At 47.5% G+C, this 26,106-nt stretch overlaps 1 protein-coding gene across 1 annotated transcript; it reads right to left on the bottom strand.

The window, feature by feature from the left end:
• Positions 1 to 21,952, bottom strand: LOC137309792 (E3 ubiquitin/ISG15 ligase TRIM25-like). Its single transcript, XM_067977823.1, has 6 exons — positions 21,321 to 21,952; positions 17,473 to 17,568; positions 16,553 to 16,783; positions 13,452 to 13,474; positions 12,365 to 12,498; positions 1 to 3,022 (listed from the first exon to the last, which is right to left on the bottom strand). Exons 1-6 carry the CDS (start codon positions 21,879 to 21,881, stop codon positions 2,487 to 2,489), a joined length of 1,581 nt encoding a protein of 526 aa, XP_067833924.1. The 5' UTR covers positions 21,882 to 21,952; the 3' UTR covers positions 1 to 2,486.
• Positions 21,953 to 26,106: the final 4,154 nt, after the last annotated feature.

The raw sequence follows: 26,106 nt of genomic DNA, 5'->3' as shown, positions 1-26,106 counted from the left end.
TTAAACATTGTTACAAGAAGTTTAATCACCGTCACATTTACACAAAAGTTCTTTCAAATACGACAAATGAGAAAGAAAAGTGTTAAATCATAACAAGCTGTATAATAACAAAAAGCAGAGACATGATTTTCACCCAAGGATGCTGTCCCACATTATAGACGACCTCCCTCCATTCATGATCCCCAGGGGTAGAGGTCCCCTTTTCAATGTCAGCATTACGTTGTTTCGAATGCACTGTCAGTCTATCAATATTAGGGGTTTTAAACTACAGAAGTAATCTAAGAAAGTGGTTTCCCTCATTACTTCTCAGTCTTAATCTTCAACAATCTCCCCCCACCCTCCTTTGTGTGATCCTGGGGCCTTATCTAAGGTCCTCATCCTATGAGCATCACAGTCCGATCTCCAGCCATTTGCTCTTCTAATCTAAGTTTCATTTGGTTAATATCACACATCATGATACAGTCAAAGAAAATCATAATACATTGTACAGAAAACTACAGAAACTAGGCTCCCCCCAAATACTACCATATCATCAAGAAATCTTGGACTTAAAAGATCCTCCAGCTCTCCTTTTTACCATTATCCATCTTGTGGATAATTCTGGCTCAGTATTATTTCTCCCCGGCCCTCAGTTGTCCCAATTTCATCGTTAACTCAAAGGAACCCAAACCTGAATTTTGGAAATCCAAATTCTATGTCCGTCTTTACTTTAATTTCAATCCCTCTGATAGGTACCAGTGTGTTTAACACTATCCTGATTGTTTCATTAACTAGTCGGTTTCTCCATGGAGCATGTGTCAGTGCCTTGATTACCAAGTGTAAATCAGTAGTGATCCAGTATCTGTCCTCACTCTCCTGAGCACATTAACCATTTCATGTAGTGGTGTTGTCAACGTGACTGAGCATGTCTGAGTCCCGTCCTTCAGGGCATCTCCATCATGCATTCCACAGACGAGTTGCCTCACGTGCAAAATATCACATTTACACACACAGCAGTTTCCCAAAATCACACCGAACGTGACATCAAATACAAGCCATTCCTGTGCTTTCAGGCTATCTGATCAACAGATCGGGGGGTGTCTGGAGGTCTTTGCTTATCACCCCCTGCGTGGTCCCGATGTCTCGGGGAGAGCCCAGGTTATAAAATATTCTTCTCACTGTTCAGTATAAGTAAGGACACAACCATCTCCAAGAGAAAGCTATCAATTAACGATTGTTAACTCCCCTTTCCTGACTTTCCCTGGATTGTGTATTGATTCCTGATTGATGCCCTTTGGGGGTTGTTCCCAGGTGATCTTTGTTTCTCACCGGTCACTCACACATCGTTTTCCTGACCCTTTGGTTTTGGTTATCACAAAATGTCCCATTATCACCCATGACCACCTGGGACGCTGATTGTAGACCCCAATTGGTGGGGCAATTTTCCTGTTTATATCTCACACACTCAGTCACTTCCTCATGTCTAATTAAGTTAAACATCCCATAATATTCCCATTTCATGTTGGTTGTGAGCCCTGGAGGAATCTTACTGTCCAATAAACTAAAAATCACCACCCCATAAAACACAGATTAAAAGTTCCCAGTCTGGTCCAATGAATCAATACATTTACTTAGTTTCCGACAGATGTGTTACCCCCCTGGGCAGTCCCAGAAGCTCTCAGCGATGCCCAGGAGACCCCGGGGGTGAAATTAGTCTCTGGTGTTAGTGCAACACGGGCGATAGTGAATGGACAGCCCATTTTACACCCGCACCATTTTCTTTCCCACTGAAGTCAGTGTAACTCGGGCTGTCGATTCACCATCACTGTTTGGAGCGACCGTCAAAGAACAATTTCAAACCCCAGCCTCAGATTTTCACAGCAGCATTTTAAAGGGACCGTACACTGTCACTACAATTCACTACTGAGATTAATACAGTCGTGCCCTGTCACTACCATTCACTACTGAGATTCATGCTGTCGTGCCCTGTCACTACCATTCACTACTGAGAGTCATACAGTCATGCTCTGTCACTACCATTCACTATTGTGATTAATGGAGTTGTGCCTGCCACTATTCTGATTCACTACTGTGATTAATACCACAACAATTCTGCAACTAAAGTGGTAAAATTGTACAACTGAAGGAGACAATTAATTGGAACGCTACGAATCACAAGCAAACTCACCAAAAGCAGCTATTTTTAGCTTTAGAGACCGACCCGAACAAAGAAAATCACAAAGACCCCGGATCCTTGAAAGCAGCAAAGCACTGAGCTCCTGACATCATCAGAGGGGCAGACCCGAGAGTGACATCATCAGAGGGGGCGGAGCCGGGAGTGACATAATTAGAAGCACAGACCCAGAAATGCCATCACCAGAGAGGTGCTCCCGGAAGTGACATCATCAGAGGGGCAGACCTGGAAGTGACATCATCAGAGGGGCAGACCTGGAAGTGACATCAGGTCCCGAACAGGAAGTGATGTCACTGAGTCTCTGACATCAGGATTAATTTAACAGTTTTAGGGATGTTTCTTCCCCACAATAAAATGCCGGAAACACGGGTTCAGTGAATGTGGTTTGAAATGTGTGTAAATGTGTCAGTGAGTCAGTGACCCGGTGAAATGACACAGTCCCGGCCTCGTAGTCCAACTGAACTTGGATCCGGCTCTGAGACGGGATCAGTGGGAGGCGAGTGAAGTGGGAATTGTGACGGGCTCCGAGAGAACCAGCAGCAAACAAACCAGAATAACGTAAACACCAGGATTTACTGCTGACCCCGAGACCAGACTCTCCCCCCTCTCTCTCTGCGCTCCCACACACAATCCCTATTCTCCAGTATTTCCCATCAGTCTCCACATCCCAGGAATGGGATCCTGAGGAGAAACTCTGGGAGCAGAGGACTTGGGGACAGTCTTTAAACCTCTCTGGGTGAGGTGAGTAGGGCTGATCCTGTCCAGTCCATGTTACTGATCTCAGATCATCCGACAGAACCAAGTTCCAGTTTGCTGTCTTTGGATCCAGGCTCATCGCTGACCTTTGCCCTAGAGAGGAGAGAAGAGATTGGTCAGACAGGGTTATTCCACTCCCATCAATGATTGACAGCTGCAGGGTGGGAGTGTCAGTATTTCCCAGACACTGTCAGCCCCATATCACCTCTTAGACTGTGTTCATCCCCTGTTGAATAAATGGCCTTTGATCAGAATCCCTGTTAAATAGCAGTGTGTGGGTCCCAGTGCTGTACACTCAGTGCAAACACTGCAGTGGAGACACACAGTAGCAGTCAGTTTAATCACACAAGCCCCTGGCACTGTGTACACGTTCTCCCAGACACAATGGAGGGGATTCACCGGCACACAACACATCCCACAGACTCACAGTTACAGCCCCACAATCTCAGCACTGGCTGCACTGGGAACACACAGCTCACAGGAGTGAGTCCTGGGCTCTCTCCCTCCTGTTACTGTCCCATCCTGAATACAGGAGTGTGCCCTGGGCTCTCTCCCTCCCGTTACTGTTCCATCCTGAATACAGGAGAGTGCCCTGGGCCCTCTCCCCCCTGTTACTGTCCCATCCTGAATACAGGAGTGTGCCCTGGGCTCTCTCCCTCCTGTTACTGTTCCATCTTGAATACAGGAGTGTGCCCTGGGCCCTCTCCCTCCTGTGACTGTTCCATCCTGAATACAGGAGTCTGCCCTGGGATCTCTCCCTCCTGTTACTGTCCCATCCTGAATACAGGAGAGTGCCCTGGGCTCTCTCCCTCCTGTTACTGTTCCATCCTGAATACAGGAGTGTGCCCTGGGATCTCTCCCTCCTGTTACTGTTCCATCCTGAATACAGGAGTGTGCCCTGGGATCTCTCCCTCCTGTTACTGTCCCATCCTGAATACAAGAGTGTGCCCTGGGATCTCCCCCTCCTGTTACTGTTCCATCCTGAATACAGGAGTGTGTCCTGGGCCCTCTCCCTCCTGTTACTGTTCCATCCTGAATACAGGAGTGTGCCCTGGGCTCTCTCCCTCCTGTTACTGTCCCATCCTGAATACAGGAGTGTGTCCTGGGCCCTCTCCCTCCTGTTACTGTCCCATCCTGAATACAGGAGTGTGCCCTGGGCTCTCTCCCTCCTGTTACTGTCCCATCCTGAATACAGGAGTGTGTCCTGGGCTCTCTCCCTCCTGTTACTGTCCCATCCTGAATACAGGAGTGTGCCCTGGGCTCTCTCCCTCCTGTTACTGTCCCATCCTGAATACAGGAGTGTGCCCTGGGCTCTCCCCCTCCTGTTACTGTTCCATCCTGCTCACAGCTCTGATTAAAGTCTCCATTAGTTTCCACACAGCAGTGAGGATTCAGTTGTGAATTGAGATGAATCTGATGTCCCTTCTGTACATTAAACTGTTGCTCCCTGTTCACTCTGAATTCACCAACACTCCCTCTGGCCCTGCGTCTCAGACTTGGACCAATTCCGAGCTGCGAGGAGGGAACAGGTGCAGGAACTCGACCCTCGAATCCCTCGCACTGAACCCCGACTAAAGAAACATCACCGAGAAAGAAAGGATTAAATAGAAACAGAAAGAGTTAAATAGAAATTATGAACAGTGTGTTCCCCTGTGATATAAACACACCTTGGAATATTCCCGCTCTCCCCCAGTCCCTGTCAACTGCTCGATGACGATCCCTGGGTCAGGGGCTGCCCCCTCCCCAGAGCACAGACACTGACAATCCTGTGAGGGACAGTGTCCCTTTAAGAGACACTCTGATTGACAGTGTGTAACCCCGCCCCTACCTGACCCATGGCGGGTGAAGCTTTGGCCCATTGCAGTGAGGAATGTTTAAAGCAGGTGTCACTGGCGACTGAGGATTAATCTCAGGCTCCTGATCCACACACACAGGGATCTGATATTAAAGTTCGGGGATATTCCCAGCTGTCTGAACACAACTAACCCGACCTGCTAACTGGCCATAACTTTCCAAACATCTGTAGATACGGGGGGCAGTGCCAGAGGACTGGAGAATCACAAATGTTACACCCTTGTTCAAAAGAGGGTGTAAGGATAAACCCAGCAACTATCGGCCAGTCAGTTTAACCTCAGTGGTGGGGAAACTTTTAGAACCGATAATCCGGGACAGAATTAACAATCACTTGGTCAAGTGTGGATTGAATAGGGAAAGCCAGCACGGATTTGTCAAAGGCAAATCGTGTTTAACTGACCTGATGGAGCTATTTGGTGAGGTAACAGAGAGGGTCGATGAGGGTAATGCAGTTGATGTGATGTACATGGACTTCCAAAAGGCGTTTGATAAAGTGCCGCATGGTAGGCTTATCATCAAGATTGCGGCCCATGGAATAAAGGGGGCAGTGGAAACATGGATACAGAATTGGCTCAGTGACAGGAAACAGAGAGTCGTGGTGAACGGTTGTTTTTCGGACTGGAGGGAGGTGTGCAGTGGTGTTCCCCAGGGGTTGGTGCTGGGACCACTACTTTTCTTGATAAATCTTCTTCTTTGGCAGTCCCTCAGGGTCGAGGATGACTTGCTTCCACTCCGGGAGGGTGGGTTCTGCGGTGGCTGAATAGTCCAATCCTGGAGCCGCAGACTCTGCCACAGGTGGGGCAGGTAGTGTTTGATAAGGTGGGTGGGTGAGACGCTCTGGATTCTGTGCGCTCTTTTTGCTGCTTACGCTTGGCCTCCGCGTGCTCCACTCGGTGACGCTCGAGGTAATTGGCGCCTTCGTGGATGCTTCTTCTCAAGTTTGGGTGTTTTAGGGCAAGCGATTCCCACGTGTCAGTGGGGATGTTGCATTTTTTTAGGGAGGCTTTGAGAGTGTCCGTCTCGCGTTTCCTCTGCCCTCCTAGTGATCGCCTGCCATTGCGGAGCTCGGAGTAGAGCACTTGTTTAGGGAATCTTGTGTCGGGCATGCGGACAATGTGGCCCCGCCCATCGCAGCTGGTTGAGCGTGACCAGTGCCTCGATACTGGGGATATTAGCCTGGGAGAGAACGCTCACGTTGGTGCGTCTATCCCACCAGTGGATTTGCAGGATTTTGCGGAGGCAACGTTGGTGATATCTCTCCAGTGATTTGAGGAGTCTGCTGTACATTGTCCATGTTTCTGATGTGTACAGGAGGGCGGGGACCACGGCTGCTCTGTAGACCATGAGTTTGGTGCTGGATTTGAGGTCTCGGTCTTCGAACACTCTGTTCCTCAGGCGTCACTGGCGCATTGGAGTCGATGTTGAATTTCATCGTCGATGTCTGCTCGCACCGAGAGGAGGCTCCCGAGGTATGGGAAATGATCCACGCTGTCCAGAGGCTCACCGAGGATCTTGATGGTCGGGGGACAGTGTTGTGTGGCAGGAGCGGGCTGGGAGAGGACCTTTGTTTTCGGGATGTTTAGCCCGAGTACCATTCTCTCATACACCTCGGTGAATGTGTCGACGATGGTTTGTAGCTCGGCCTCTGAGTGTGCGCACACGCTGGCATCGTCTGCGTACTGCAGCTCGATGACAGAAGTTGGGGTGGTCTTGGTTCTGGCCTGGAGGCGTCGAAGGTTGAACAGTTTCCCACTTGTCCTGTAGGTTAGCTCCACTCCGGCGGGGAGCTTCATGGTGATGGGGTGGAGTGTTGCAGTGAGGAAGATGGAGAAGAGCGTTGGTGTGATGACACAGCCCTGCTTGACCCCCAGTTTGCACTCGTATTGGGTCTGTGGTGGATCCGTTGGTGAGGATCACGGCTCGCATGTCATCGTGGAGCAGGTGGAGAATGGTGACGAATTTCTGGGGGTAGCCGAATTTGAGGAGGATGCTCCACAATTCCTCACGGTTGACAGAGTCGAAGGCCTTTGCGAGATCGAAGAAGGCCATGTACAGAGGTTGATGCTGCTCCCTGCACTTTTCCTGGATTTGTCGCGCGCTAAAGATCATGTCCATTGTGCCTCTTGACGGGCGGAAGCCGCATTGGGACTCGGGGAGGAGCTCTTCGGCCACTGGAAGGAGGCGGTTGAGGAGGATTCTCGCGATGACCTTTCCCGTGGTGGACATTAGGGAAATCCCTCTGTAATTTCCACAGTTGGACCTATCTCCTTTCTTGAAGATGGTCACAATTACGGCGTCTCTGAGATCTCCCAGCATGCTCTCTTCCTTCCAGACAAGGGTGATAAGGTCGTGTATTCGTGTCAAGAGTGCCTCTCCACCGTGTTTTCGTACTTCAGCGGGGATTCCATCTGCGCCGGGGGCCTTGTTGTTTTTCAGTTGTCGAATGGCTTTTTTGACCTCACGGCGGGCTGGGGTTGAGCTGAGATGGTGGCGGGTCGCGTGTTGCGGGACGGTGTCGAGGACTGGGTCTTGGTTGAGGAGGTCCTCGAAGTGCTCTCTCCAGCGGGCGTCGACTGCCTCTCTGTCTTTGATGAGCGCCTCTCCATGTTTGGCTCTCAGTGGGGTCGGTCCCTGGGTACTCGGACCGTAGATGGCTTTAATTGCGCTGAAGAAGCCGCGCACGCCGTGGTTGTCGGCGAATTGCTGAGTCTCCTGCGCTCTTTCCACCCACCATCTGTTCTTTCGGTCACAGGTTCTTTGTTGCACCTCGGCCTTCAGTTGCCTGGAGGCTTGTTTCCTCTCACTCGAGTTTTGGTGGAGCTGCCAATTCAGGAACGCCTTGCGTTTACGGTCTAGGAGATCCTGGATCTCCTGATCGTTCTCGTCGAACCAGTCTTGGTGTTTCCTGGTCGAGAGACCGAGCGTCTCCTCGCAGGTGCTGACTATGGTGGCTTTTAGGGCGGACCAGACGCTGTGGGCACTCTGCGACTCTGGATCGTTGGTCGTCGCCAGATTGGTTGTAAGGCGACGGCTGAGTCGGTCTTTCTTCTCAGGGTCTTTGAGTCCAGCGACATTAAGTCTCCTGCGGCAGAGTTTTTTCTGCCGCTGCCGGTTTGGGGCCAGGTTGATGGAGATGGTCGAGTGGATTAGTCGGTGGTCAGTCCAGCAGTCGTCGGCTCCAGGCATGGCGCGGGTGATGTGGACATCTTTGCGGTCCCTCGCTCGGACGATGATGTGGTCTATTAGGTGCCAGTGCTTAGAGCTACTTTCCTTGATATATATTCATGACTTGGGTGTGGAGGGGACAATTTCAAAATTTGCAGATGACACAAAACTTGGAAGGGTAGTAAACAGTGAGGAGGATAGTGACAGACTTCAAGAGGTATAGACAGGCAGGTGGCATGGGCGGACACGTGGCATGAAATTTAACGCAGAAAAATGCAAAGTGATACATTTTAGTCGGAAGAATGAGGAGAGGCAATATAAACTAGAGGGCACAACTCTAAAAGGGGTACAGGAACAGAGAGATCCTGGGCTTTATACATAGAGGCTTAGTGTACAAAGGCAAGGAAGTCATGATGAACCTTTATAAAACACTGGTTCGGCCACAACTGGAGTATTGTGTCCAGTTCTGGGAACCGCACTTTAAGAAAGATGTGAAGGCCTTACAGAGGGTGCAGAAAAGATTTACTAGAATGATTCCAGGGATGAGGGACTTTAGTTACGTGGATAGGCCAGAGAAGCTGGGGTTGTTCTCCTTGGAACAGAGATGGTTGCGAGGAGATTTGATAGAAATATTCAAAATCATGAAGGGTCTAGACAGAGTAGATAGAGAGAAACTGTTCCCATTGGCGGAAGGGTCAAGAATGAGAGGACATAGATTTAAGGTGATTGGCAAAAGAACTAAAGGTGACATGAGGAAAAACTTTTTTATACAGCGAGTGGTTAGGATCTGGAATGCACGGCCCGAGGGGGTGGTGGAGGCAGATTCAATCATGGTCTTCAAAAGGGAACTGGATAACTACTTGAAAGGAAAAAATCTGCAGTGATACAGGGAAAGGGCGGGGGAACGGGACTAGCTGGATTGCTCTTGCATAGAGCCGGCGTGGACTCAATGGGCCAAATGGCCTCCTTCCGTGCTGTAACCTTTCGATGGTTCTATGCTGGCAGTCCCCTATAGAATCATAGAATCTTACAGCACAGAAGGAGGCCATTCAGCCCATCGTGTCTGTGCCGGCTCTTTGAAAGAGCTATCCAATTAGACCCACTTCCCCGCTCTTTCCACATAGCCCTGCAAATTTTTCCTTTTCAAGTATTTATCCAATTCCCTTTTGAAAGTTATTATTGAATCTGCTTCCACCGCCCTTTCAGGCAGCGCATTCCAGATCAGAACAACTCGCTGTAAAAAAAATTCTCCAAATCTCCCCTCTGGTTCTTTTGCCGATTACCTTAAATCTGTGTCCTCTGGTTACCGACCCTCCTGCCACTGGAAACAGTTTCTCCCTCTCTACTCCAGGAAAATCACTCAAAATTTTGAACTCCTCTATTAAATCTGCCCTTAACCTTCTCTGTACTCAGGATAAATGAGCAGATAATGGATAGCAAGTTGGCCACAAAACAGAAAACAGAGAGTAGGGATTAAGGATAGTTACTCAGACTGGCAAAAGGTGGGAAGTGGTGTTCCCCAGGGATCGGTGCTGGGACCACTGTTGTTCACAATTTACATTCATGATTTGAATTTGGGAATTGGAAGTACAATTTCAAAATTTGTGGTCGACACCAAATTGGGGGGTGTGGTTAATACTGAGGAAGAATGTGTCAAAATACAAGGGGACATTAATAAACTTACAGAGTCGGCTGTAATTGGCAAATGAATTGTAATATAGATAAGTGTGAGGTGGTGCATTTTGGTAGGAAGAATAAAGAGGCCACAAACTGCTTGTTCAATAAGAGTCTAAATGGGGTAGAGGAGCAAAGGGATCTGGGGGTACAGACACACAAATCACTAAAAGTAGCGACACAGGTTCATAAGGCCATAAAAAGGCAAATCAAGCACTGGGGTTCATTTCTAGATGGGTAGAATTGAAAAGCAAAGAAGTTATGTTGAACTTATATAAAATCTTGGTTGGACCACACTTGGAGTATTGTGAACAGTTCTGGTCTCCATATTATAAATAGAATATAGAGGCATTGGAGAGGGTGCAAAAAAAGATTCACAAGGACGATACCAGAACTGAAAGGATAAACTTATCAGGAAAGGCTGAACAGGCTGGGATTCTTTACTCTCGAAAAGAGAAGGCTGAGGGGTGACCTGATAGAGGTCTTTAAGATAATGAAAGGGTTTGATAGGGTAGACGTAGAGAAAATGTTTCCACTTGTGGGGGAGTCCAAAACTAGAGGTCATAAGTACAAAATAGTCGCTAATAAATCCAATTGGGAATTCAGGAGAAACCTCTTTACCCAGAGAGTGGTGAGAATGTGGAACTCACCAACACAAGGAGCAGTTCAGGCAAATAGCACAGATGTATTTAAGGGGAAGCTCGATAAACACATGATGGAGAAAGGAATAGAAGGATATCCTGATAGGGTGAGATGAAGTAGGGAGAGGGGAGGCCCGTGTGGAGCATAAACTCCGGCATGGACCAGTGGGGCCGAATGGCCTGTTTCTGTGCTGTAGACTTGATGTAACTCGATGTAAAGAGAACAATCCCAGTTTCTCTAATCTCTCCACATAACTGAGGTCCCTCATCCCTGTACCATTCCAGGACATCTCCTCTGCACCCTCTCCAAGGCCTCGACATCAATAGAATTACATGGAATGTACAGCACAGAAACAGGCCATTCGGCCCAACTGGTCCATGCTGGTGTTATGCTCCACATGAGCCTCTTCCCTCCGACTTGATTTAACCCTTTCAGTGTATCCTTCTATTCCTTTCCCCCTCATGTCTTTATCCAGCTTCCCCTTATATGTATCTGTGTGTTCGCCTCAACTATTCCATGTGGGAGCGAGTTCCACATTCTCACCACTGTCTCAGTAAAGAAGATTCTCCTGAGTTCCCTATTGGATTTATTAGTGACTATCTTATATTTATGACCCTAGTTTTGTTCTCCCCACAAGTGTAAACATCTTCCTTACGTCTACCCTATCAAACCCTTTCATAATCTGAAAGACCTCTATCAGGTCACCCCTCAGCCTTCTCTTTTTGAGAGAAAAGAGCCCCAGCCTGTTCAGCCTTTCCTGATATTTATAACCTCTCCGTTCTGTCATCATCCTTGTGAATCTTTTTTGCACATTATCCAGTGCCTCTACATCCTTTTTATAATATGGAGACCAGAACTGTGCACCGTACTCCAAGTGTGGTCTATCCAAGGTATATGGAGACCAGAACAGTGCACAGTATAGAATCATAGAAAAGTTACGGCACAGAAGGAGGCCATTCGGCCCATCGTGTCCGCGCCGACCGAAAATGAGCCACCCAGCCTAATCCCACTTTCCAGCACTTGACCCACAGACTTGTAGTTACGACACTTCAGGTGCACATCCTGGTACTTTTTAAATGAGTTGAGGGTTTCTGCCTCTACCACCCTCTCAGGCAGTGAGTTCCAGACCCCCATCGCCATTGGGTGAAATTGTTTTTCCTCAGCTCCTGTCCAATCCTTCTACCAATCAGTTTAATCTATGTCCCCTGGTTATTGACCTCTCTGCGAAGGGAAACAGGTCCTTCCTATCCACTCTATCAAGCCTTCTCATAATTTTGTACACCTCAGCCTCCTCTGTTCCAAAGAGAACAACCCCAGCCTGTCCAATCTTTCCTCATAGCTAAAGTTCTCCAGTCCTGGCAACATCCTCGTAAATCTCCTCTGTACCCTCTCCAGTGCAATTACATCCTTCCTGTGATGTGGTGACCAGAATTGTGCACAGTACTCCAAGTGTGGTCTAACCAAGGTATATGGAGACCAGAACTGTGCACAGTGCTCCAAGTGAGGTCTAACCAAGGTATATGGAGACCAGAACTGTACACAGTACTCCAAGTATGGTCTAACCAAGGTATATGGAGACCAGAACTGTGCACAGTACTCCAAGTATGGTCTAACTAAGGTATATGGAGACCAGAACTGTGCACAGTGCTCCAAGTGCGGTCTAACCAAGGTATATGGAGACCAGAACTGTACACAGTACTCCAAGTATGGTCTAACCAAGGTATATGGAGACCAGAACTGTGCACAGTACTCCAAGTATGGTCTAACTAAGGTATATGGAGATCAGAACTGTGCACAGTGCTCCAAGTGAGGTCTAACCAAGGTTTGATACAAGTTTAACAAAACTTCCCCACTTCTCCATTCAGATGTCCTCAGTACACATCGCCTTCCTCCTCTTTCAGTCCAATCAGTATATTGATCGTAATCCCGTTGGAAATCTTATCTTAATGATTCAATAACAGTTTCTTCATGTCTCAGACAAGCCCAGCCAACGGCAATCATCTCTAACCTGAGGGCTTTAATCAAAGTGCCTCCTCACCTCTTGAAATTCTTAACCTGAAGTGTAGTGCCCAGAATTGGAGAAAAGCTGCACGTTCTTACTTATCATTCCCAATATGTCTGAGTGGTACTTTTCCGATCCATTCAGCCTCTTCTGGATAAGTTGAGATATTTTGGACAGGTTCAGGGTGAGCGCTGGAACATCTGGGTCTGTGACTCTCTGAGTCTCAGTCACTCTGTAATGAAAGAGGAGAGAATGTTTTTATCAGTGGGGACATTTCAGATCAGAAACCCAAAGGGGAACGAGTGATCAGTGCAACAACCTGCACCCCTTCTAATGCTCGTACTGACACCCCGCAGCAACCCATCCTGAGAATGGCAGAATCCCGGGATTTGCAGTCTCCCTGCATTCACACTGATCTCCACACGAGCAGTGGGATCCTGGTTTGCTGTCACTTCAGCTCAGTTTGTGATTTTCAAAGCCGTCTGTGTTCAGTCCAGTTTCTCTGTACTGGAGTCCTTATCTTTCCATTATTAATAATTATTATTATCCCGAGGGTCTCCAGTCTGTGCTCCCCCCTCTCTGCAGGAACACACTCACTACGAACATGTGAAGTGAGGAGAGGAGAAGGAACAGCCTCCCAGGGATCTGGGATCGGTGGGATTCCCTCACAGAGTGTCCAGTCACACTGACATTACTGGGACATTTCAGCACACACTCATTTCTCTGTTCGTGGATAGAATGAGCCAATCACAAGACATTTTACTGTCACTCTGACACTGGGACCTGCCCCTCTCCTCATTTCTCCATGGGCTGGTTGATAGAACAAGCCAATCACACAGCACTTACTGACCCAATGGAATAAAGCTGTCACTGACACACATGGAGCCTTTAGGAAGCCTCGGTTAGATACAGGTCACTGCAGGTTTCTCTCACTCTCAATTCCTGTCTAACAGGTTCCTGAGAAGCTCTACACACCGATGGAACAGCCCATCTCACTCCCATTTCCCACAGGCTGCCTGAGCCAAGAACCCCTCAAACCAGTTAAACATCACTCAATATTCGCCCCATTTGGAAGCCCCTGATCTGGGGAGGTTTCCAAGCGGTGATTCTACTTTCACTCTTCTCCCAGATACAGGTGAAGGTTCCCTATTAGCAGCAGGTACTGTATGACTGAGAGGAACTTACCTGGAAAGGAGCTGCTTCGAGTTCTGTGAATAAAGAGAGGAGATCAAATCAGTCAATAGAATCATAGAATCTGACTGCACAGGAGGAGGCCATTCGGCCCATTGTGCCTGTGCTGGCTCTTTGAAAGAGCTATCCAATTAGTCCCACTCCCCCTGCTCTTTCCCCATAGCCCTGCAAATTTTCCCCTTCAAGTATTTATCCAATTCCCTTTTGAAAGTTATCATTGAATCTGCTTCCACCGCCCTTTCAGGCAGCGCATTCCAGATCAGAACAATTCGCTTCCTAAAAATTTTCTCCTCATCTCCCCTCTGGTTCTTTTGCCAATTACCTTAAATCTGTGTCCTCTGGTTACCGGCCCTACTGCCAGTAGTAACAGTTTCTCCTTATTTACTCTATCAAAACCCTTCATGATTTTGAACACCTCCATTAAATCTCCCCTTAACCTTCTCTGCTCAAAGGAGAACAATCCCAGCTTCTCCAGTCTCTCCACATAACTGACATCCCTCATCCCTGGTACCATTCGGGTGAATCTCCTCTGCACCCTCTCTAAGGCCTTCACATCCTTTCTAAAGTGCAGTGCCAAGAATTGGACACAATACTCCAGTTGTGACCTCATCAGTGTTTTATAAAGGTTTAGAATAACTTCCTTGCTTTTGTTCTCTGCCTCTGTTTATAAATGATGTGGAGATGCCGGTGATGGACTGGGGTGGACAAATGTAAGGAATCTTACAACACCAGGTTATAGTCCAACAAATTTATTTTAAAATCACAAGCTTTCGGAGATTATCCCCTTCGTCAGGTGAATCTTGACTCACCTGACGAAGGGGATAATCTCCGAAAGCTTGTGATTTTAAAATAAATTTGTTGGACTATAACCTGGTATTGTAAGATTCCTTACATCTGTTTATAAAGCCCAGGATCCCAGGTGCTTTTTTAACAGCCTCCTCACCTTGTCCTGCCACCTTCAAAGATTTGTGTACGTACACCCCCAGGTCTCTCTGTTCCTGCACCCTCTTTAAAATTGTACCATTTAGTTTATTTTGCCTCTCCTCATTCTTCCTACCAAAATGCATCACCTCACACTTCTCTGTGTTAAATTGCATCTGCCATGTTTCTGCCCATTTCACCAGTCTGTCTCTGTCCTCCTGAAGTCTGATACTATCCTCCTCACTGTTTATTGCATTTCCGAGTTTCGTGTCATCTGCAAACTTTGAAATTATGCCCTGTATACCCAAGTCGAGGTCATTAATATATATCAAAAAGAGCAATGGTCCGAATACTGAGCCCTGGGGGACACCACTGTAAACTTCCCTCCAGTCTGAAAACAACCGTTGACCACTACTCTCTGCTTTCTGTCTCTGAGCATATTTCGTGTCCATGCTGCCACTGTCCCTTTAATCCCATGGGCTTCAATTTTGCAAACAAGTTTTCATCGAAGAATTCAATCAAGTTAGTCCGACACGATTTGCCTTTAATAAATCTGTGTTGTCTGTCGTTTATTATCCCATTTTCTTCCAAGTAACAATTAATTTTGTCTCGGATTATTGTCTCTAGAAATTTCTCCACCATCGACGTTAGGCTGACTGGCCTGTAGTTGCCGGGTTTATCCCTCTCCCCTTTTTTGAACAGAGGTGTAACATTTGCAATCCTCCAGTCCTCTGCCAGAGCCTCCACCATTTCCACCCTTACTTCCCTCAGCAACCTCGGATGCATCCCACCCGGACCGGGTGACTTTTCTACTTTGAGCGCTGCCAACCCTTTTAGTACTTCCTCTTTATCTATTTTAATCCTCTCCAGTTTCTCTCCCCCTCCTCCTTTACTGTAAGATTGGCAGCATCCTCTTTAGTGAGGACCGATGCAAAGTATTCATTTAGTACCTCAGCCATTCCCTCTGCCTCCACAAGAAGGTTTCCTTTTTGTTCTTAGTCAGCCCCACCTTTCCTTTAACTACCCTTTTACACTTTGTAAGTTTCTAAAAGACTTTATGTTACCCGCTAATCTTTTCTCATACATTATCTTCACCCCTCTTATTTCCTTTTTCGGTTCTCCTCTGCACTCTCTGTATTCTGCTTGATTCTCTACTGTGATTACTGTCTATTATGAACCTGACATTTATCATAAGCCTCCTTTTTCTGTTTCATTTTAATCTCTATTTCTTCAATCATCCAGGGAGCTCCAGCTCTGGATGCCCTTCCTTTCTCCCTCACAGGAATGTCTCTAGTCTGTACCCGAACTATCTCCTCTTTGAAGGCCTCCCATTGCTCATTTACTGTTTTACCTGCCAATCTTTATTTCCAACCCACCCGGGCCAGATCCCTTTTCAACTCACAGATATTATCCCTCCTCCGGTTGAGTATTTTTACATTTGATTGTTTCTTGTCCTCTTCCATTACTTTTCTAAACCTAATGATATTGTGATCACTGTTTCCCAAATGCTCCCCCACTGAAACATGCTCCACTTGTCCCACTTCATTCCCCAGAACTAGATCCAGCACTGCTTCCTTCCTCGTTGGACTGGAAACATATTGAAGAAAGTTCTCCTGAACACATTTGGGGAATTCCTCCCCCTCTTTGCCCTTTACTCTGTTTTTTCCCCAGTCCATATTCGGATAATTGAACTCCCCCATTATCACTATTCGATTGTTTATACAACAAACAAATTAACACCCAATGAAACCAAACCGTGAATTTGGGATTGAGAGTAAAGAGTTCAGTGTATAACAGTAGGTGGGGCCAGTCACAGGAATGGGGAATAATCCAACATTTCACTGCACTCCATCCTGGGGCAGGACCAACACTCCTGGGGCAGGGCTGAGGGGGCAGCACCAACACTCCTGGGGCAGGGCTGAGGGGGCAGCACCAACACTCCTGGGGCAAGGCTGAGGGGGCAGCACCAACACTCCTGGGGCAGGGCTGAGGGGGCAGCACCAACACTCCTGGGGCAGGGCTGAGGGGGCAGCTCCAACACTCCTGGGGCAGGGCTGAGGGAGCAGCACCATTGCTGGGCCCCACCAACAATCTTGAAACAATTCAGCCCTCACACCAGCCTCACAGAAACGCCCCATTCCCCAGACATGGCCCTGTTTATATTGAAGATGTACCTGAATAAAGGAGAGAGGGTCCCTCTGTTCCAGACTCTGGTATTCTCCATCTATTAATGTCATCTGTTCCATCCTCTTGTTTAATGCTTCAGAACAGCTTCTAATCTGTGAGAGAGCTCGGAGCCCCTCCTCATCGATCAGTTTCAGTGCGTATTCTTCATCTTCTTCCAGCTGTCTCCTCCAGTCAGAGTAGCTCTTCGATAGCTTTCCTTTCAGCTCATTGATTCGTGTCTGAAACCCAAACCAACTCTCATTACAAACGGCCCTTCCACACAGCTCTTACCCTGAGCACACGGCACTTTCCAGGGACGGGACAGTTTGTTTCGATCACTACTCGATCACCCGTTAAAGATAGACGAGCAGTGGGGCGTGTCTACTGGGAGAGAAAACAGAGTTTAACGAGTGTTGCCTTGAGCCTTGAGTTTAAAAGAAAGAGCACTGTATTTAGACTGTGTATGGCACTGCCACCTGGTCCATCCACACCTGGAGTGATGGGTCCAGTTTTGGTGCCCACACCTGGTGAAGGAGATCAAGACTCTGGAGAGGACGGTGGCCAGAATGACACGTAGTCTGATGGATTTAATTCTGAGGATCGTCTCCAAGAGGGAGGGTCATTTAGAGAAAGGCCGAGAGGGACAGGATTGAGGTTTTTAAAATGATGGAGGGATTATTGGACTCACTGGTTGGGTGAGGTATTGAGATGGATCGGGATGGTAGGACCAGAGGGTCTGTGTATAAAATCCATAGGCACAGAGTTAGGTTAGACACCAGAGTCCTCGATCTCTGGAACAGACTCCCTGAACATGTGGGGGGTTTGGAGTCACTCCCACCCTTTAAAAGGGAGCTGGGGAGGAATTTCCCAGAGTTTGTCCTGAATTGGCTGCAGATTCCAGAGTAAATCCAGTCCCATTTTTCCCTACCTTTATTTCAGCTTCTGATCTCTCCAAGTCTCGCTGTTTGCTGGAACAATTCTGCTGGACTCCCCGAAGCCTCTCGATTTCTCTCTCCAATTCTTCCTGTAAAGGCAATTGGAAAGTTTTCAAAAGGGATTCAAACTGGGATTTAAAGGGGAAATGATTCCGTTCCAGGAGTGACCCCACTGGGTGTGGATAGAAAGTGGTTTGGGGGATTCTCAGTGTCTGGGCCCTGAGCAGAAATATTCCCTTCTGTGGCTCTCAGTAAAGAGGCGCTCCCTGCCCTGTATAAACTGAGTGACCACACACACCGGCTTCTTTTCACACTGACACACCGTGTGCTGCATTTTCACACGGACTCAGCTCCTCCATTTCCAGGAATCAGCCGAGGGGAAAGGGAGACAGACTCAGTCACACCAGCATTTCTCAAACACCAATTCCCTCTTGTTGTGAGAAACAGTTTCTCCCCCCAGCCCCTGAGTCACTCCCCGTGGGTGTCCCTCACTCCCCCCACCAGTGATGGTCCTCTCCCTGATGGTCAGATGGCAGAATACCCCAGTGTTACACAGGGCTCCAACATGCTCTGCTCTACAGCCCTATACCATGGAGTGCCAGTTCTCACAGGTGCCCACACTGTGAATTACTGAGCTCCACAATGCCCTCACCAGGAGGGGATGAGTGTGGGTGAGGGGCAGTCACCCTGGGCCACTCTCACACCCCTCCCAGTGCCCACCCTGTTCTCTCAGACAGACTGTAAGAGAAAGGTGAGGGAGCATCTGACTGACAAAAAATAACTAGCCGTAAACCCAGACCTGGGGCAGCAAGAAAACACTGGGCTGAATCAGCACTGTCTGCAATCAGTTCGAATTAATGTTCGTTATTAACAGGAAAACCCTCCCTCAAAAGATTACAGAAAGACTTGCATTTATATTGTGCTTTTCACAACCTCAGAACATCCCAAAGCATTTTACAGCCAATGAAGTATTTTTGAAATGTTGTCACTATTGTAATGCAGGAAACGCGGCAGCCAATTTGTGCACAGCAAGATCCCACAAACAGCAATGTGATAATGACCAGATAATCTGTTTTTAGTGATGTTGGTTGAGGAATAAATATTGGCCTGGACACCAGAGATAACTCCATTGCTCTTCTTCAAGTATGTAAAAAGGAAGAGAGTAGCAAAAGTAAATGTTGGTCCCCTAGAGACTGAGACAGGAGAAATTATAATGGGGAATCAGGAAATGGCAGATGCATTAAACAAATATTTTCTATCTGTATTCCCAGTAGAAGAGACAAAAAAATTACCAGAAATAGTGGGGAACCAAGGGGCTAATGAGAGCGAGGAACTTAAAGTAATTATTATCAGTAGAGAAAAAGTACTTGAGAAACTAACGGGACCAAAAGTTGATAAATCCCCTGGACCTGATGGCCTACATCCGAGGGTTCTAAAAGAGGTGGCTGCAGAGACAGTGGATGCATTGGTTATCATCTTCCAAAATTCCCAAGATTCCAGAACGGTCCCAGCGGATTGGAAGGTAACAAATGTAACCCCGCTATTCAAGAAAGGAGGGAGAGAGAAAACAGGGAAGAGGGAACTACAGGCCATTTAACCTGGCATCAGTCACGGGAAAATGCTGGAATCCTTTATTAAGGAAGTGGTAACAGGGCATTTAGAACATCATAATATGATTAGGCATGAAAGGGAAATTGTGTTTGTCAAATTTATTAGAGTTTTTTGAGGATGTAACTAGCAGGGTAGATAAAGGGGAACCAGTGGATGTAGTAAATTTGGATTTTGAAAAGGCATTCGATAAGGTGCCACATAAAAGGTTGTTACACAAGATGGGGTTAGGGGTAACATATTAGCATGAATAGAGGATTGGTTAACGGACAGAAAACAGAGAGTGGGGATAAACAGGTCATTTTCAGGTTGGCAGGCTGTAACTAGTGGGGTACCGCAAGGATCAGTGCTCGGGCCTCAGCTATTTACAATCTATATTAATGACTTGGATGAAGGGACCGAGTGTAATGTATCCAAGTTTGCTGATGATACAAAGCTAGGTGGGAAAGTGAGCAATGAGGAGGGCACAAAGGGTCTGCAAAGGGATATAGACAGGTTAAATTAGTGGGCAAGTGAGAATCCCTACGTGGTCAGTTTTTAGTAAAATATTAAAATGCCTATGTGGCAAAGAAGCAGAATGCAAAATGGTTAGAAAGGGTTAATTAGTTAGTCATGATGTGGAGGAAGGAGAAAATCTCCGAAAGCTTGTGAATTTAAAATAAAATTGCTGGACTATAACTTGGTGTTGTAAAATTGTTTACAGTAACTGAGATTGATACAAGTGGCCTGGCCCTCCTGCTGGGCCATATGTTTGCTTCGTCAGCAGGCCTGCATTGTCTTATCAATGATAGGTCTTTGATGTGAGTCAAGGACTGGTCTGAATGTCTCCATGTTTATGGCAGATCAATATAGGGAACGAGCTTAGCCAAAGTTGAAAGACATTCCAGGTTGGGAGATAAGGAACAGAAGGGACAGGGAAGAACATTCTAAGTTGGAAAGTGAGGAAGTTATCCCCTTTGATGTCTAACAGCAGCATGATCAGCACATGGACGATCTATGATTGGCCGGAAATAATGTAACCTCGCATGGCAACCTATGCCCGGCTTATGATTGGTGTTGACCCTCGTTAAGTATGTTCCAACCCTATTCATCTGTATAAAAACGTGTGGATTTCTGTATGTTTTTGTTCTTGCTCTGCCAGCATAGAGGGACTCTATCAGGAGTCCAAATCAATGCTGCAGACTAAGAACCCTGCTATTAAAGATGTGTTGAACTTTAAAATGTATTCGACTTCAGTTATTACTGAACCAGACTGAGGGGAAAGAATCCGGATCGTCACAAGAAGGTGGCAGATGGAGTATAATGTAGGAAAATGTAAGGTTATTCACTGGTGGGAAGAATAGAAAAACAGAATATTTTTTAAATGGTGAGAAACTATTAAATGTTGGTGTTCAGAGACACTTAGGTGTCCTGGTACAAGAAACACAAAAAGTTAGCGTGCAGGTACAGCAAGCAATTAGGAAGGCAAATGGCATGTTGGCCTTTATTGCAAGAGGGTTGGAGTACAAGAGTAAGGAAGTCTTACTACAATTGCACAGGGCTTTGGAGACACCTCATCTGGAGTACTGCACACAGTTTAGAAAACGAGAGGTGATCTCATTGAAACATGTAAGATTCTGAGGGGGCTTGACAGGGTAGAGGCTGAGAGGCTGCTTCCCCTGGCTAGAGAATCTAGAACTAGAGGGCATAGTCTCAGGATAAGGGGTCGGCCATTTAAGACTGAGATGAGGAGGAATTTCTTCACTCAGAGGGTTGTGAATCTTTGTAATTCTCTACCCCAGAGGGCTGTGGATGCTGAGTCATTGAGTATATTCAAGGCTGAGATAGATGAATTTTTGGACTGTCGGTGAATCAAGGGATCTGGGGATCAGGCGGGAAAGTGGAGTTGAGGTTGAAGTTCAGCCATGATCTGATTAAATGGGGGAGCGGGCTCGAGGGGCCGTATGGCCCACTCCTGCTCCTGATTCTTATGTTCTTATGTTCAAAATAGTGCCCTGGGATCTTTTACCTCCACCTGAGAGGGCAGGTGGGGCCTCGGTTTAGCATCTCATCCAAAAGATGGCACCTCCAACAGTGCAGCACTCCCTCATTACTGCACTGGACTGTCAGCCGAGATTTTGTGCTCAAGTCTCTGGAGTGGGACTTAAACCCATGCCTTCCTGCCTCAGAGGCAAGAGTGCTGCTCACTGAGCCATGGCTGACTGTATTTAATATCAGGAATTGTGTCACTCACCTTAATTGCAGCTTGTGCCTGATCGAGGCTCAGCAGTGTGTGGGATTTATGTTTCCCTATTATTGTACAGGAAACACACACACTCTCTGCATCATCTTTACAGTAGTATTCAAGGACCTTCTTATGATCAAGGCACTGTCTCTCTGTAGGGTCAGCCGTAGGCTCGATTAGGGTGTGATCTTTCAAGGCCTCTTTCCGTAAATGTGGTTTTAAATGACTGGAGCAAAAGGAAGTTTCACATTTCAGACACGTCTTCACAGCCGGGGTTGGATTTTCTTCACAATACTCACACATGACACGGCCTGAATCAGCAGGAGGCTGTGAGCGATTGTATTTCTCCACGATATTACACAGCGTGAAGTTTCTCTCCAGACTGGGCCTGGGGTTGAATTTCCGGCGACACTGAGGGCACTCAAACCCTTCTGGGCCTGCTGTCTGGGCCCAAACTCCCTCAATACATTTCAAACAGAAACTGTGCACACAGGGTAATATCACCGGGTCCTGGTACACCTGGAGACACACAGCACAGGTTAATTCATCCTCGAAAGCTCCGGGCTCCATTCCTACAGCACCTGAAAGAGTTTTCACACAGCACAGAGAGAGAGAGAGCGAGGAACCAGAGCAGGAAGTGAAATTCTTATCAGCACTCTGCGCAATGAGTGACAAAGTTAGTTTCACTTCATGACTCACTTTGGTTGAAGATGAACCCTTTCAGGCCTGCAGTAGCAGCTCAGAAACAAAAAGCAGAAAAACAAGATTGCAATTTTACAATCTGGAGCCAGAATACAGCAAGCTGGACTCAGAAAACACAAACCGAAAACTAATCAGCTCAGACCCGACCCTAAACGGTTATAAAGAGGAACAATAACCTTCATAAATCCCCCAGAGAGGAAAGGGAAGGAGCTCTCTGGGAGGAATTGAAAATATACAGAAAAAGTTAAAAGGTTCATCGTGGGAAAGTAACCTGTGAGGACACAGAAAATCTGCAAAGGGATATGGACAGGTTAAGTGAGTGGGCGAGAAAGTGGCAGATGGAATATAATGTGGGGAAATGTGAGGTTATTCACTTTTGTCGGAAGAATAGAAAAACAGAATATTGTTTAAATGGTGAGAAACTATTAAATGTTGGTGTTCAGAGAGATCTGGCTGTCCTCGTACAAGAAACACAAAAGTTAGCATGCAGGTACAGCAAGCAATTAGGAAGGCAAATGGAATGTTGGCCTTTATTGCAAGAGGTTGGAGTACAAGAGTAAGGAAGTCTTACTACAATTGTAAACAATTTTACAACACCAAGTTATAGTCCAGCAATTTTATTTTAAATTCACAAGCTTTCGGAGGCTTCCTCCTTCGTCAGGTGAACAATGTGAAAATGTTCACATCGTTCACCTGACGAAGGAGGAAGCCTCCGAAAGCTTGTGAATTTAAAATAAAATTGCTGGACTATAACTTGGTGTTGTAAAATTGTTTACAATTGTCAACCCCAGTCCATCACCAGCATCTCCACATCATGATTACTACAATTAGACAGGGATTTAGTGAGACCACACCATACGGCCCCTCGAGCCTGCTCCACTATCCAATCAGATCATGGCTGATCTTTTACCTCAATTCCACTTTCCCGCCCTAATAAGAACATTCTGGTGAATCTGCGCTGCACCCCCTCCAGGGCCAATATATCCTTCCTGAGGTGCGGTGCCCAGAACTGAACCCAGTCTCCAGATGGGGTCTGACCAGAGGTCTGTACAGCTGGAACATCACTTCCTCCCCTTTGTATCCCAGCCCCCGAGATAAAGGTGAACATTCCATTAACCTTCTACTTTCGATGGTTTTCAGTCTCCCAGGTAACAGGCTGATCCTTTGATCTGAAGTTCTCTGGACACACTGAAAATAAATATAAATAAACCCCGTGATTCAGATATAACAAGTGAGCAATTACACTGAGAGAGGATTCATAGGAACAGGAGGAGGCCATTCAGCCCCTCGAGCCTGTTCCCCCATTCAATCAGATCATGGCTGATCTGTACCTCAACCCCATTTACCTGCCTTTGCTCCGTATCCCTCGATACCCTCACCCAACAAAAATCTATCGATCTCAGTCTTGAAAGCTCCAATTGACCCCCAGCATCCACAGCCTTTTGGGGGAGAGAGTTCCAGATTTCCACTCCCCTTTGTGTGAAGAAATGCTTCCTGACATCACCCCTGAACGGCCGAGCTCTAATTTTAAGATTATTCCCCCTTGTTCTGGATTCTCCCTCCAGAGGAAATAGTTTCTCTCTATCCACTCTATCAAATCCTTTATCAATCTTAAACACCTCAATTAGATCACCCCTCAATTTTCTAAACTCGAGGGAATACAAGCCTGGTTTATGGAACCTGTCCTCATAATTTAACCCTTTTAGCCCCGGTACCATTCTGGTGAATCTGCACTGCACCCTCTCCAGGGCCAATATATCCTTCCTGAGGTGCGGTGCCCAGAACTGAACCCAGTCTCCAGATGTGGTCTGACCAGAGCTCTGTACAGCTGGAACATCACTTCCTCCCCTTTGTATTCCAGCCCCCGAGATAAAGGTGAACATCCCATTCGTCATTTTAATTATTTATCCACTGGCGTTTAGTGATTTCTGTGCTTGGGCCCCTAAATCTCTCTGCTCCTCCACAGTTCCCGGCTTCTCACCATTTAGAAAATACTCTGATCGATCTTTCTTCGGTCCAAAGTGAATGACCTCACACTTCCCCACATTGAACTCCATCTGCCCCAGTTTTGCCCACTCACTGAATCGACCAATGTCCCTTTGCAACTTTCTGCTCCCATCTACACTATTTACTGTGTCACCTAACTTAGTGTCGTCAGCAAACTGAGATACACGGCTCTCTATTCCTTCATCCAAGTCACTGATAAATATAAATTTAACCCTGACCGATTCTTTATCCTGCCCCAGTTTAATGAGACCGAGACCATGAGGAGCCCACGGTCAACACATCAGACCAGTTACACTTTACCCACTAAACCATGGGCAGGGGGGCTTCAATAACTGATTGCTCGGTCTCTGAAAGGAACCAGGAATGCTCACTAATATTTCACCTTCAATTCCTTTAGTGTGAGTGTGTGTACACTGTTTCTCCGTTTTTAGATTAAAGACATTTCGACAAAATGGCATCTGTACTTTGAATAAAACAAATTGCTGGCAATAAACAGCAGAACTGACTCAGGATCCCACCCAAAACGTTGCCCCTCAGATGCTGCCTGACCGGTGCAGAGCTCAGTTGGTAACATGTTCTATTCTGGGACTAGAGAGTTGTGCGACTTGCTGGGGCTCGGGAGTTTGAGCTCATGATCCAAGCTGCCACTCCAGGGCAGTGCGGAGGGAGTGCTGCTTTGTCTGGATTCCCGGGCCTTCTCCTTCACGCCTCGTGAGAGGAGGTGAGAAGGCCCCAAACAGCAGGTGAGTGCCTTTATCGCACGGCTTGTGGGCCCGGAGGAGCAGGAGTGCTTCCCCCAGGCCCAACAAGCTTCCCTGGGGCAACCCCTCCGCCCCACGATCTCCGACCCTCCGACACACAATCACCAACCTGCCCCTACAATCTCCGACCCTCCCACGATCTCCGACCCCACCACGATCTCTGACTCCCCTGACCTACGACCCCCCCCACGATCTCCAACCCCCCCCCCACCCCGCCATGATGACACCCAAACCCCCAGATGACTCCGAACCCCCGGTGATCCCCAACGACTCCCAACGGACCCCGCCGGTGAGCCCCCCTCCCCCCCCGCCCCCCGTGTAACGCTTACCTCTCACATCATCTTCCTTGCTCTTCTCCCGTCCGACTGAGACCAGCCTGTCAATCCAGAGTGCAGTGCGGCTTGAGCTGTCCATGGCTCCCGTTCAACTTGCTCCTGGAATTGGGGAACCCAGGACCGGAACTGGCCCGGGACACTCCCCCCGAACCCCCTCAACCCCTTCCCCTCCCCCTGAACCCCTTCCTAACCCCCTCAACCCCTTCCTAACCCCCTCAACCCCTTCCCCTCCTCAACCCCTTCCTAACCCCCTCAACCCCTTCCCCTCCTCAACCCTTCCTAACCCACTCAACCCCCTTCTCCTCCCCCTCAACCACTTCCCCTCTCCATCCCCCTGAACCCCTTCCGTGCCCCCTCAAACCCTTCCCCCTGAACCCCCTTCCCCTCCCCCTCAACCCATTACACTGCCCTTCAACCCTTTCCGAACCCCTTCCCCTCTCCCTCAAACCCTTCACCTCCCTCCCCTAAAACCTTCCACTCCCTCCATTGAGCCCCTTCCCCTTCCCCTTCTCCTACCCCATGAACCCCTCCCCCTCCCCTGAACCCCTCCCCCTCCCTCCTGAACCCCTCCCCCTCCCCCTGAACCCCTTCCCCCAGACACACAGTCAGGACCCAGATCAGGAGACCAGGACACTTTCTGCAGCAGCTTTTATTGTTGTCCAGAGTAAAGCATCAAATCCTTTCCTGGATCTTATGACACTTTCCAGAGCTGTAAACTCAGATTCTTTGATGTCAGCACGTTGCAGTTACAGAGAAATCTGTGCACAGGAAAATCATACAAATAAAATAAAACCGTCTCATTCCCCCCGTCGCTGGGAATTACACAGTGAGAGATATATTCATCAACACAAACCGCGATTCATACAAAAACTACATGGAACATTGTGGGATTGCAAGAAAATAACTTCATCTTAATACAAAAGAATCGATAAACGCACTAACACTCTCCACTCACTGCTCAGGATTATTCCCCCATCGCTCTGATGCGCT

Source organism: Heptranchias perlo, unplaced genomic scaffold, assembly GCF_035084215.1.
Source record: "Heptranchias perlo isolate sHepPer1 unplaced genomic scaffold, sHepPer1.hap1 HAP1_SCAFFOLD_180, whole genome shotgun sequence".
Classification (NCBI taxonomy): Eukaryota; Metazoa; Chordata; class Chondrichthyes; order Hexanchiformes; family Hexanchidae; genus Heptranchias; species Heptranchias perlo.
Note: the sequence above shows the minus strand (reverse complement) of the source record. Positions and strands in the feature narration are given on the sequence as shown.

Excerpts from the sequence above, each read along its gene's own strand:
- LOC137309792 (XM_067977823.1), bottom strand. The coding sequence starts at position 21,881 with ATGGAGCCCGGAGCTTTCGAGGATGAATTAACCTGTGCTGTGTGTCTC. Across the intron at positions 12,499-13,451 it reads TCGAAGCAGCTCCTTTCCAG|AGTGACTGAGACTCAGAGAG; the intron begins GTAAGTTCCTCT and ends CTTTCATTACAG. Across the intron at positions 3,023-12,364 it reads AGACATATTGGGAATGATAA|GGCAAAGGTCAGCGATGAGC; the intron begins GTAAGAACGTGC and ends TCTCCTCTCTAG.